At 37.1% G+C, this 14676-nt stretch overlaps 1 protein-coding gene across 1 annotated transcript; it reads left to right on the top strand.

The window, feature by feature from the left end:
• Positions 1-3347: 3347 nt before the first annotated feature.
• Positions 3348-11655, top strand: LOC129800323 (condensin complex subunit 3). Its single transcript, XM_055844621.1, has 4 exons — positions 3348-3610; positions 3678-3854; positions 3940-4556; positions 7738-11655. The coding sequence occupies exons 1-4, from the start codon at positions 3425-3427 to the stop codon at positions 11357-11359; spliced, it is 4602 nt and encodes a 1533-aa protein (XP_055700596.1). The 5' UTR covers positions 3348-3424; the 3' UTR covers positions 11360-11655.
• Positions 11656-14676: the final 3021 nt, after the last annotated feature.

Raw genomic sequence — 14676 nt, 5'->3', positions numbered from 1 at the left:
CGGTGTCCGTGGACGAGGTAATTTTTGGAATGAAATTGTTACTGAAATGGGGAATCTTTTTGTTTCCATTGTCGGGAAAAAATTCGTGTAAGTGATTTCGTCTTACAGTTAAGGCCTATACTTCAGTCGAGATGGATTTCGCTACCGAAAGTTCATAAGGAACATCAAATAAAAATGAACTTGAGAGTGTTTTAAACAAACGCGTGCGTGACGAAATCATATGTATGATATATGGCAGCATGAGAGGAAGGGAATCTCGAATTAAAAAAGTGAAACCATGTAGCACGAAAATTGCCATAGATTTGGCGTCCTTCTCGCTTCGGTGACGGGTGACTGAGTGTGAGAAGAGGGATACGATTTTATACTAGACGAGCTATTTTTGGAATAAATTCGTTACTAATATTGGGTAGCTTTTTGTTCCTCCTAGAACAGGCCTGAGTTAAAATAAAAGCCGAAGTTAATTTGGTGGTGCCAGTTGGGATTCTTCGAAATGCCGCGAAAATTCACGTCTCATTCAGAAAATGAGAGGTTTTTAATGTGAAAATTGTTTAATTCCTTAGAGTTAAGTCATTTTCACAAGAAAATCTTTTTAATAATTTAGTTGATTACAGTTATTTGGATTAATTGTGAATAATTGTCGATATTACAACAAAAACATTGGGATGAAATTTTGAGCTGGAAGACTCAGATTCTTTTGAGCTGTCCCAAAAATTCAGGATATGTTTGAGAAAAACCCTTTTGTACATCATTATTTTGGTTAATAAGGAATGCAAAAGTACGTATTACAAGAAGGGACACGACCTGCTAATAAGGATAAAATAGAGAAGAAAATATTTTGTCGCATTTCAGAGATTTTTTGCAACCGCAGCGCCGCCAGACGTTTGTCAAGGGAATTATTTGTGTCTCTATCTCTCTCTCGAGTTGAATTGCGCGCGATTTAGGAAGATTGTCATTTGAAATGATATTTTCTTTAAATTTCTTCATATTTCCGCAAGATTCACAATTTATTTTTATGAGAGTTTTTCTTTCTATTATGTCTTTTTGGCGCAAAAATATTCATCATGGCACCGTGAATAAGCGGGATTGTGTTACCATCACGTCTATCTGCAATTTCTATTAGAACTATCAACACAAAATTTCCGATACTACACGACTTTTAATAAGTACAGGTCTGTCCTAGAAGGTACAAATTTGTTCCAAAAATGTTCGGTGTCCGTGACGAGCTATATTTTGAAACAAATTCGTTACTATTATTGGGTATCTTTTGCAGTCTCGTAAAATGAACAAGATTATGCCAAAAATTATGGAGTCCGTGGGCGAGCTAATTTTTGGAACAAATAATGTGCCGAAATTTTTTACCATGTAGGGGAAAGTGCTCATGCTTGATACCATTGGAAGCTTCGTAATGACTAAATTTTTCCTATGTTTCTCAATAAACGTGACTCCGCAATATATTTTAAAAACTGCCACTTTCCCATAGTTTTTGAAATATTGTTGCGATGAGTCACATATATGTTATATTACATAGAAAATTTAGTCATTACGAAGCTTCCAATGGTATCAAGCATGGGCACTTTCCCCTATGTGGTTTATGAGATGTCCTGAAAGTATCCGTAACATCGGAAACAGGAACTTTTTCTGTCTCTGGGTGAAATTTGGAGAACTGGGTTCCCCAATCATTCGTTCTGATTGTCGCATCTGTTTGGCCATAAACACAAAAACTCTTGGGATTATCGGGGATTACAAACCAAAAAAACTCCTGTTCAAAAATACACTCGGGTTTCTAAGGATTTCCAAGGGTTCCTAGTAATTTTCAAGTCTTTCTCAGGTTTTGGAAGAATTCTCTAATTTCTCTCTCGTGCCCTGGGCAGACTGTATCTATTTCGCCGGAATGAGTTACCCCTCATTATTAGTTGCATGAAACATGTGATTTTCAATACGATAATTGCATGCAACTAATGCACAACATTTCCTGAAAATTATTACATTATTTTATTAGTTTCTTCCTAAATACAGCAAATAACAAAAAAAAATACTCAAGATGCATTCTTGCAGCTAATCCTTTTTCTCTACTACCCTTTGCAATAGACCCCAAAATAAAAGACATTCAATAAATACCAGAGAAATCTTCAATTGTGTGTAATTTTAAGGAAAAAGAAACTTTTATATCACAACTTTCAGTTTCTTTTTTGCCTGATGAAAAAAAAATAAATGAAGAAGACACATTCTTCTTCAACAATAAAATTGAGGAGCAAAAGAAAAAGATTTTGAGAGAGAGAAAAAGAAAAAAATAATTAATGATGTAAAACATACGCAATTTAGCTTAGCAAGAAAAAAAACATGAAAAAAATGTATAAATACAACTAAAAATGATTAAATAAATATTGAGATGGTGAGATTAGAATTTAAAGAAAATAAAAAAAATATGAGAAATTGTCAAGAATAATGTTAATATAGTGAATTTTTTGATGAAGAAAAAAAAATTACCAAGTTCCAAAAAAAGGAGAAAAAGTTAAAAGATTTAACTGAGAAGACTTGCTAAGAAGAAACTTTCTTTTTACTGTGCAAAAATTCTCAAAGAACAAAATAGATTGTAGAAATACTTTCAATTGACTTTTTTTGCAATTTGAGAACAACATTGTGTGTCTTCCTTGGGATTAATGAAGCAACCAGATAACAAAGAGACATTCTTTTTTTCTTTCTTTAGTAATTAGAGACTTTTTTTCTGTTCGTGGAGCAATTTTTGGATTGTGTCTGTGTCCAGAAGGAACTTTCTGCTCGTCTTGAGCTCTTTTTTTTTGGCATGTTTTTGAGGAGTGTGAGAGGAAATAAAGAAATGCTTCAAAGTCTGAAATAAGGAGGACTTTCAGTTGGATTTGAATTGGTTTGAAAAAAATCGTTTTGCATACCTTCGGGCGATTCTTTTTCAGTGTGAAATTCGGTGGTTACTGAATTTAACAAAAAATAATGTCTTTTTACTCCAAAAATGTGATGAAATCGTAGGAAGGTGAGTATAATTATTTCAAAATTCTCATGCAAAGCGTAAAAGTTCAAGTTGTTTTACAAAGTTTGCTCAAAAACCTGAAAAAAATAAGCACTAAAGACCGTTATTTTTTTTAAAAAGTTCTTTTGTCGCGAAGTGCGATGACGTCCTGTTAAAGAGAAGAAGAAGAAGAAGAGCGAAGCTGAGATTTCTGTGCAGTAGAAAAGTGAATTTATTTGTTGTATTTTGTGAGGAAATTTAGTAAAAATCATCACAAATTGTTCTCTTGGACCAAGAGCATTAATACAGGTATGAAAATTTCCAAACCTTTCTCTATTTTTTCTCTTGAATTAGTGACGCGCAAATTTGAGGTTAGGGTGAAGAGAAGCCCGCGCTTTATCCGGATATTTTACAATTTTAAGAGCAAAATCCTCCAGTGCGATGCCGCGGAAACGGAAAATCCGTCTCCAAAGTGACGAAAATGCACCACCAAAGGCAACAGCAAGGCAGAATGCTCCCAAAAGGCCAAAAAATCAGAAGATTACTACCCTGATTCTCCAGACGCAGGAACATGCCCATCGGCATCATGAGAAGTACATCAAGGAACTGCAGAAAATCTATGAAAAAGTAAGGAATTGAGGGAGAAGACTGTGAAGATTTGGTTTTTTTTATAAATTTCCATCTAAATTTACAGGACAAACATGAAGATTTTATAAATGACTTCCTGTTAATCCTGCGTTCAACGATGGTGAGAGATGTTAACAATGAGTATGCATCCAATGCTCTGGGCTTCTGTGCCAAATTTGTCGCTATTCACAATACAGAAGAAACCCATCCACTGGTCAAAGATGTCTTTAAGTGGCTCCTGTCGGTGAGTTTATCATCATTTAGCTAGCATTGTCCGGAATCGTCCGGAATAATGAAAAGCTCATGGTTTTTTTCTTGCATTTTTGCAGACTTCCAGCAATGATATTAATGTGCGATACCGCCTTTGTGAGTTTGTCAACCTAATTCTCAAGTCTCTGGGTGAGGAAGCTGTTCTGGATGACAATATCTGTGACAGCATCCACAAGTACATGAGCGAGAGAATGTCCGACATCAATGCAAACATCCGGGCACAAGCTGTCTTGGCACTTCAGCGCCTCCAAATGCCAGATGATCCCAATGACGTCATCCTCAAGCAGTACTTCTTCCACTTGAGCACAGATCCGTGCATCAAGGTGCGTCAGCACATCATAACTTCCATTGGGCGCAACATGAACACCATTCCGCCCATCATCGAGCGCCTCTGGGATGTGGACGAGAAGGTGCGCAGGCACGTCGTTCTGCAGATGAGTAGCTACCCGGTGCGCTCCTACAAAGTGGCTGAGCGTCTGACGTTCCTGGAGCAGGGACTCAATGATCACAGTGAACTCGTCCGGAAGGCCACAATTAACGTGATGCTTCCGCGCTGGCTGGATTCCTACAGTGACAACTACATTGCCTTCGTGGGGGCTCTCAAACTGGACACCAACGACAAAGAAATGCAGAGATTCAGGAAATGTGCTCTTCAAGCTCTCCAGCACATTTTCAAGTAAGTCCTCAAGTTGCTTTTATTCATTTTGCATGTGACATAAATACTTTTATGGGGAAAGAAATTACGGAAAAAAAGAAAAAAAAATCCTAAACAGGGAAGTCCGGGGGTAGATTAGCCATCAAATGAAATTTTTCATTGCGTATAATGTGTACAAAAAATGTTTGTAAGGGAAATGTACCACGGATCGGAATATTAAGAGACGTGCTCTATAGTTAGTTGAATATATGAGTTCCAAAACACTATTTGGGTATTTTTTACATGCCAATTGTTATATCGTCAGTTAAATCAGCATTTGTCGTAACTTCATTTCTGCGATTTTGAGATATATTTAGAATCGGCGTAATTTTGTTTATTAAAAGCACTTGAGAAAAAGAAACTTTTAAAAGCCCATTAAAAATTATTTTACACAAAAATTGTCGTAAGTACCCTTAAATAATAAAAATTTATCAGAATTTGTCGTAACTTCCATTTTTGGTGAAGTTATGACAAATTTTCATACAAAATTTTCTCTAATCAGCATTTACCGTAACTTCTTTTGCTCATTTGCGTGGCTTCTAATTTGCAGCAAAAATTTAATATTTCTCATTAAACGTGCACAAACTCTTCCATATATCCAAACACAGTGCGAATAATGCAACATTAAATCATTTTAATTCATTATTTGTGAGAATAAAGTGAGAAAAAACCCCTGCTCATCTGTTATTAATTCAAAACAAAACAAGCGACGACACGTCATGCAAAATTTATGAAATAAAAGTTTTTAGGGACAGGGATAAGAGTTTAATTGATTAATTTAGTCAAATAAAGGCTCTTATTATCACTAGAGTCATTGAAATTGATACAGTAGACTCTCGCAAATTCGGCTCTTTTAAGATCGGACTACTTTTTAATTCGGGCAGCGGTTACATTTGAAAAAAGTTTGTTGTCATTTTTCAAGTTTGATTATGATTATCAAATGAATCAAATATGCTAAAATTTGGCATGGTTTGTCTTAGTTTTGATGTAATTTTGCATTATTAAGGGGTTTTCATGCAATTTACGTTATATATGAGTGTGTAAACTCAATATCTCTTTGCACATGAATAATAAATCGTTGCATTTCAAAAACTTTGTCGCCCGAATTTCTGTCTAATTCGGCTGACATTTCGGTCCCATATGCCCGAATTTGAGAGAGTCTACTGTATAATGCATTTTTGAAAATTGTCATAACTTCAAAGATCTCCATACATTGGAAGTTACAGCTTTGTAAACGATGTAAGTTACGATAAAATTTTATTGTGTTTCACCGAACATATATCTCAATATCTCAGCTTTTAAATAATTTTATAAAGATTTTCTCGATTTAACTTACAGTTTATTAGTGCCACTTTTATTATTTTGGCTCAAAAGTATCGCATTCGAGGCTCATTTTTAAGAAAAATAATGTTGAACTGAAAATTTCGTCTCCTGAAAAGTTGTCAAAAGGAAGTTCCGACAAATTCTGAGGGCCAATTTTTGAAATTCTCACTCGCACCCGCGAGCTCTTTAGTGGCCGAGAGAAATTGACTCGCACACCTGGTAGATTCAAATCCTTCTGTAACGACTTCTTTATACCATAAAGTACCCGTTGCACGCACTCAAGAATCTGCGGGGTGTGCGAGTCATTTTTTCTCGGCCACTAAAGAGCGGGTACGAGTGAGAATTTCAAAAATTGGCCCTCTGATTTAACTGACAATATTAGTGATCCGTTTAACCATCTTCGTGTATTGACACTTTTGCTAATTACGGAAATTAATAATATATAGGTGTAATTGGAAGGATGCAATGTGTTCCGCAGATCGGAAGGGACTTAATCAGGTGCACCACGGATCGGAAGGGGGTGAGCCACGGATCGGCAGACGTTTTTTATGAGAATTCTCCTACTTTCTTGGCATCTAAATCACTCTACAAGGCTTCATTGAAGCTTCTTTGTCATCCTTACACTGTGTACTGTGTATTCACATGATACAACTTCTAAAATTGTTAAATTTAATGAAACTCACTGGTAAATTGTTCTATCACAACAAAAACATCTAATAATGGCTGTGAAGATGACAGCTGAGCGCAATTTTCCACGAAAAAAATGTGCCGATTCGAGGCAACGGATGAAAGAAAACGTACTTGTTCGCAAAAAAAATTAGAGTCTCTGAGTATTCATTTTTTAATTACCACAAATTTGTAAATCATTTTAATCAAAGATAATTCCTCATATTTTTGCAAACAAATTCTCACGTGAAATGTTAAGAAAGTGATGAATGGCGGATTTTTTGCTAAGACTCTGATAGAGTGATTCAATAAATTAGGTAAATAATGGCCTCAATTCTGAGACCAAGATCAAGATCAAAATCAAAAAAATTCCAAGATTTTAGTATTCTGAAATCAAAAAATCAAGATCAAAATGTCAAATCTGTCAAATGTATTGAAATCCTAAAATCCAAGACACACACCGTGTGGAATTAGCAATTGTGGAACCAATATTTCAAGATTTTAATACGTCAAATTTCTTGTTTTCTTGGAATAATTCCAAGAACCTCTCGGAGGTGCTTGTTATAGACGTTATATGTTATATAACGTTATATGTATATAGACGTTATGTTATAGACGTATATAGAGTCCGCCCCTAAGGACTTTCCTATCTGGGTTGTCCACATCATTGAGAACCAAATGGCCAGCCCACCGGAACCTCTTAAGGGGTATTTGCTGGACTAAAATTACCCCGTAGCACTCATGATACCGTTATCGAATACTTTTGTCGTAGTCATCCGCAATTTTGTTTGCTGATGGTTCACATTTCAGACGAATATGGTAACACTTACATATCTTTGTGCTCAAAGTTCTGGACCAAAATACTCTTGATAGACTGAAGTATGCCTTGTTAGATTCAACAGCCCTGTGTGCCCTGTGCAGACTTTTGTTGAGATTTTCTTAACGTTTATGACAGTTTTCTTAAAAGCAATTAAACTTCGACGCGTTTTTGTCAAGTTATCTACCTCCATGTGGCTCCTTTGACCTTTTGGATGCAAGATTCCGAATGGGAAGGCGAAGGAGAACTGTCATTATATAAAGAACAGATGACCTTCTTTTCACTATAATAGATCTAGTCTAGAGGTTCCTCTTGGAATAGTTTCCATATAACTCTCTTCATCTTGATTCATTTTAGGAAGAGCGATGTGACCAAGATTGTAACAGCCTTAGGATTCACAGCTCCGGAGAAGACTCGAAAAGCATCTGATGAGGAGGATGAAGAAGAAGAGGAAATGGAAACATCAAATAGGCAAAACTTCCCACGTTGCGTGCCCTTCAAGTCACTCAATATTGAAGTGGCTGTCTACTGGGAGGCTGCTGTGAGTTACCTCCAAGAGAATGACTTTAACGAGTTGAATGCAATTTTGCCAGAATTGAGTGTCTTTTGTGGCTATAGTGAGAAATACTGTGAAAATGTCCACTACGAAGCTGATAAGTGGCAGCAAATGAAGAATCAGTATGTTCTGCTGAGTTTACTGGAGATTCTGGCTAAATATGATTTGGGCGATGAAGTAGGTCGGAATAATTTGAAGCAGTTGCTACAGGCAATTTTGGTGAAGTACAATCTGGAGGAGTGGAATGTTTCTGTGTTGGTGAGAATATTTGAAAAAGTCTATCCAATTGCTGATGAACGCCTGCAAACTGTTGTTGAGATTGTCAATGAGATTCTACATTTGGATGATGCCAATGTGACTGTGGACAGTGAGATGGAGAATACTGTGCTGAAGAAGGCTGATATTGATTTGCAGCTGAAGGTGTCGGCACTCAAGGTGAAGATGATGGATTTGAAGGAGCAGGAAAATGCTTTTGTGCAGAAGAAAGATTATGCTAATGCTCAGAAGGCTACTGAGGAATGGGCTCAGTGCAATGAGGAATATGTGAAGATGCTGCATCCGTTGATTGTGGCAGAAACTGGACAAACATCAGATACTGTCCTGAATATGGATCTGCTGAAGGTACCACAGAAGATTTCCACGGAAACGACATTGAAGTGCCTGCAAATTATTTTCTACACAATTTGTTCTAAGCACACAAACAGCATCACGCCATCTGTTGTCAATCTCTACAATCAATTCATTTGCCGCCATATGGAATCACTCAATACAAGTGTCAGGGAATGGGCTTTCAAGTGTGCCACCACTTGCAGTATGCTGTATAGTATGCTGGCCAAGGAAGTCACCAAGAAGCTATCGGAACAATTTGTACTTAATTCAAATGTTCGCGTGTGGACAATTGCAATTGAGTGTCTTTTTGAATTGGTTGATCGATATGGACTGGAGTTTTTCATTGATGCACCGTCAGAGGATGACTTAGGAAAGGTGTCCGGAAAGACAAAATCTCGTCAACTCTTTTCGACATCGGTGTTGGATCAGGGTGATCAGGATACGTCGCAGAGTATTGTGGATATTCTGGGACGTTTGTCACATTTGCTGGAAAATTGCGAATATAGTTGCATTGTTCAGGCTCTTGTGCTGGGTTTCTGTCGATTTGTCTTGCATGGACACTACACAGAATCCAATATTGTATCCAAACTCATGCTGTACTACTTCAATCCAGCCACTGAGCCAGAAATCAATCAGATTTTGGGCATTTTCTTTGAGAGTCTGACCAAGGAGCGCAAACAGGAATATCTTCAACCGGCCCTGCTGCCAACACTCTTTATCATCTTCGAAGCACCCATTGATAGTCCATTGCAGGAGATCAAACCGGAAACTGTGATGAAGTTCGTAATTGATGTGACTCGTCCACAATTCTGCAGTCCCGGACTCAATATTCACAATACAATTGGGATGTCCTTCATCAATGCCATGCAGGACAATGTGACGCACAAGGAATTGCTGAAGATTCTGTCCAAAGGACTCCTATCACTCGAAGTGTCTGATGATCCTTCATTCAGGCGGGACCTGAAGAACTCGTGCGATCAGTTGCTAAAAGTGACTGGATTAGATGAAAAAGTGGCTAAGAATATTGGATCCTTTAAGGATCTCATGGACGGGATTAAGAGGCCAACATTGTCATTTTCATCCACGAGAATGACCAATTCCGTGGCAAATGCTGAGAAGAATTCCGACGAGGAGGATGGAGAGGAAGAAAGTGACAATGAGGAAGGGGAGAAAAATGCAGAGAATCATCTGGAGACGATTACAGAAGATGCCACTGAAGAACAGAATTCCGTAGTTGCTGAAGACAAAACAGTTACAGGAGATGCTGAAAAGACTAATGTTGCTGAAGAAGGAGTATTAGTACCAGCAACACCATCTCCACGGTCACAGAGTCAGGAAACACTGACAGAAGGGGATGATTCGGTTTTCCTGCCAGAAACGCAGAAAACACCAAAGTCTCAAGAGAATCTACCTCAGAGTCAGAATTCGGAAGATTCAGAAATAATTGATGCGTCTTTCGATGAGACTGCAGAATCCAGGAGGAGACTCGGTAGAAGAAGAAATGTTAGTCCAACGAAGGAGAAGGAACCAGAGAAGAAAAGAACTACAAATGCATCAGCTCCTGAAACTTCGTCACAGAAACGGCAACTGGAAATGAGAACACCAAATCCAAGGACTAAGGTCACAAGAAGTGCTACTACAGCACAGGTTGGAAAGAAAGCCGAGGATAAGGGGAAGAAAAAACCCGATCCGAAGGAACAAGAAAAACCGTCGAGGACTCTGTCTCAGAGAACAAGAAGAGGCGAGAACAAAGATGACAAGGAGGCACCCATGTCCAAAGCTTCCTCAGTGAATAATGTTAAGTCTGGATTGAGTGAATCAAATCCGAAAGACCAAGAGAAATCTCAGAAGAAACCTGATCCGAAGGAGCAGAAGAAGGTGAAACCGAAGGAACCAGAAAAATCTCTACGGACTCCGTCTGATAGAACAAGAAGAGGAGAGAACAAAGGTGACTCTCCGTCGCAATCTTCCACAGCCAGAAGCACGAAGTCTGGACCAAGTACTCGAAGTCTGCAGGAACAGAAGAAGGCTGATCGGAAATCTCCGAAGAAACCCGTAGAGAAAGAATCAGAAAGTGCATCAAGGACTCCGTCTCAAAGAGGAAGAAGGAGTGAGAACAGAAATGACAAGGAGACACCCTTATCTTTGTCGCAAACTTCCTCAGCCAGTAGCATCAAGTCTGGACCAAGTACTCGTAGTCTGCAGGAACAGAAGAAGGTTGATCGGAAATCTCCGAAGAAACCCGTAGAGAAAGAACCAGAAAGACCATCAAGGACTCCAAGGACTCCGTTTCAGAGGGGAAGAAGAAGTGAGAACAGAAATGACAAAGAGACACCTATATCCTCGTCGCAATCTTCCACAGCCAGTAGCACTAAGTCTGGACCAAGTGCACAAAATCTGAGGGAGCAGAAGAAGCCTGATCGGAAATCTCCGAAGAAACCCGTAGAGAAAGAACCAGAAAGACCATCAAGGACTCCGTCTCAGAGGGGAAGAAGGAGTGAGAACAGAAATGACAAAGAAACACCTATGTCCTTGTCGCAATCTTCTTCAGCGAGTAGCGTCAAATCTGGACCAAGTACACCAAAACGTGCTAAGAATGTCCAGGTGGCGGTTTCTCCGCTCAGCAGAAGCTACATTCAGATGCAAATGATGAGTCCACAGCATAGAACAAGGAGAGCAACAGCTGAAGAATACTCACGAAATAATATAATGACTCGTACAAGGATTCATCATCTCTCTCCATCATCCAGATCTTCGTCCCAGCGCAGCAAATCGTCACAAGACTCCAATAGGAGCACCAGGTCCCGGCAGTAGTACAAAGAGTACAAATATGTAAACCGGGGATAGTTTCAGCGATTCCTTTAACGTCACTCTTATCTTACTTTAGCGTTGTAGAATGATGTCTTAATTTTTTTGAGATTTTGTCAATTTTTATCACTAAAATTTAGTTTGACTTTCATTCACTCTTTTAAAGCCGTGTGTCCCTAAGTGGTGCCGCGGTCAACAGTTTAGTTTACTACATAGGGGAAAGGCTCATAATTTTGTCCAGTTTCTTATTTTGGACACTTTGAGGATAACATTGGACACTAAAAATAAATTGATTAAAATGATGGATTTTTTTTCCAATATTTGATGAATAATGAATTCTATCTAAATATTTGTTCTTTTTGGAAGATTTTGACACTAAATACGTTAAATTTTGAATATGATTTGAGTTGAAATTGCTTTGTTAAAAATTCAGTGTGAACAATTGCTTACGAGAAATATGACAGAACTTCGTGTTTACTTCAGTCTTATTTAGCTGTGGTGAAGTACTAACAATGTTTCTTCGGTTTTTTTGAGTGTTATTATTCAATATTGTGTTGATTCACGTTAGTGGTGATTTGTACATTTGATCTGAAGTGAGATTTGCCTTGTGAATTTGATTTTTCGTGTGAAAAATGGGAAATTTTTTAAGAGATTCACCAGTGAGGTGATGATTCTTATTTTGGACAGGTGTTTTTCTCACGAAATTTCGTGAAGTTTTAGCTTTTGTGATGACTAGGTTGGACAAATGCCTGGAGAAACAAAGGAGCATCATCTCTACGAAAGAGATGTAGCGAGAAATGCCTTGAAAGGCTCCCGGAAAGGTCAGGGAATGAGCGAATCCGCACGTACTTGGAGCACCGAAGTCAACTCACTTTAATGAATGATATGGAAAGTTTCCGGGCTTCTCTGACATTCTATGTTTCCCTTACATGAACAGGAAGAGGACTTGGTAAGATTGGTTCATGAAATGAAGAACAATGGGCATCCTATTGAGGCGGATTAGCTGTCCAAATTTACAGTCAAGTTGGACAAATTAATAAACAAGTTGTCCAAAATAAGAGCCAAGGTCACCTCTACTTATCTATTCATTTTTAAACGTATTAAAACTAATTTTAATAAAAATAAGACGATAAATGGCTTGCTAAGTTTCTAAACAACCCTTCTGAAAAGAGAGTAACAAGAAATGTCAATTAGTATAGAAAATATCGCACTTCAAACTTGGAACTTCGATGCTTAATGTCCAAAATTATAAATTATGAGCCCTTACCCTACTTTGAATATTGAAATAAATAATTGGATTTTGGTATAGAAAAATGACTTATCAAACTTGTGTTATTTTTGTAAAAAAAAATGTTTGCGGATATGGTATAGTAAGGGCACTGAGTGCACACAGCATTCCCATTGTAGAAAATCGACATATGGACCCTACCAATCCATGCAATTGAGTAATGAGGACTTCCCATTGATCTCTCAATTTAAATATTCAGGATGTCAAATCACAGCAAACGGGTCGTTTGGCTAAAATAGTGGTCAGCCAGTGAAGTCCTTTGTGACAGGAAAATATCAAAATCTTCCACGGGCTTAGTGTACAAACTGTAGTACACTGTAGTACTGTAGTACCATATACAACGTCATGGACCTAACGGTTGCGTAAATGATCGACAGGAGGGAGCTGAATTGGGCCAGTTCTACTCGTCATTGGTCTGGGAGGCAGCGAGCAGAAGAATACAGAGTTGAGTGCAGTGCTGTTTTTTAATTGAATTCTCAATTTTCTTTGAGAATCTTTTCTAATTATTGTCTTGTGTAGATCTTGTCCTTAACATGTTAAAAACTTCAACCGTTTTGACTTTGGTGACATACTGCTAGTGTGAGTTGTAGTTTTAGAGTTTTTTCTAGTTTCCTTTTTTTCCTCTTTTTATTATATCTTTCGTTTATAGAGTCTGAAGAAGATTTTAAATAAATCGAAACGCGTCGCTAGCTAAAAGTTGCTATATAAAAAATTTTTGACTGCTTTTCCGATTACCACACACAAACTGTAGTGTGACCGGCTTTACTCCAAGATGCTCATTGTCAAAAGATTCACGACAACCGCTTATAAGTGTCAAAAATGAGAGTAATAAGGTGGCCCTGGGAGTGACTTGAATATCAAGGTAAAGAATGATTGCATCAGGGAAAGTCTTAGGTTTCAGTACGTTACGGAAAAAGCAAGAGATAGGCGGCTTAAGTGGTACACTAAGAAAAAACATAAAAAGTTAAAACAACTCTGACAGTTGAATTAATTCTACGATTATCGATGTATTAATTGTTGCTCTTTTTCGTTGCAAATTTTAGTAAATAGAGTTAAAACAACTCTTCGTGCATGTTGAATTAATTCGTTGGATATCGATGTAATCGATGTAATTATTATTCTTTTTCGATGTAAAATTTCATCTCGACTGAAGTATATGCTTAAGCGTTTTCGTTTTAAGAATATACTTCAGTCAAGAAGATTTTCGTGTGACAAAGTTCATATGGAACATCAATTAAAAATATGCCTAACTGTGTTATCACACTTGCACATTAAAATTTTAATATGATTAACATTAATTGTCGCTGGTGAGAGTCCAAATGTGTAATTTGTGTGTTTGAGTCATTTTATATTCAAAATTTGATCTATTTGTTCATAAAAAGGCAGACTTGGCCCCCAATATTTGATATAAATTGATTTATAGCATTAATGCGAAAAATTAATGCGATTTTCTCTTTAATTTTTTAATGTGAAAAATATTTATGCTTTAGGTAAATTTAAACTTATTTTTGCAGGCCAAGTCCACTTCTTTATCAATAAATAGTAAAACCCCACATATTAAGTGACTCAAAGACACAAATAACATAATTGGACGCTCACAAGCGAAAATTAATATGAATCACATTAAAATTTTAAAGTACAAGTGTGATAACGCCGTAACAGTGCTTCATAAAAACATGTGCTAGCATCATACATGATATTTCGCTCGGAAAATAGGGAACATAGGGAAGAAAATATTAATAAAGAAAATGATAAAATAAAAACAAAAACATAAAATTGCAAAACAATTCATTTTGGGATTTGAAAGAGTTATTTTAACTCTAAAAAAGGTTTTTTTAACTCTTGAAACGAGTTATTTTAACTCGTAAAACGAGTTATTTTAAGTATTAAAAAGAGTTATTTATACACTTTTGTCATGTAAATTTTAGGAAAAAAAAGTTAAAACAACTCTTCCGAATATTACACCTAAATAGAAGTAAAATCAACTCTAAAATATAGTTATTCGAAAATCACAACGAAAATGAGTTAATTCAAC

This window comes from Phlebotomus papatasi, chromosome 2, assembly GCF_024763615.1.
Source record: "Phlebotomus papatasi isolate M1 chromosome 2, Ppap_2.1, whole genome shotgun sequence".
Classification (NCBI taxonomy): Eukaryota; Metazoa; Arthropoda; class Insecta; order Diptera; family Psychodidae; genus Phlebotomus; species Phlebotomus papatasi.
This window is presented reverse-complemented; position numbering and strand designations above follow the sequence as displayed.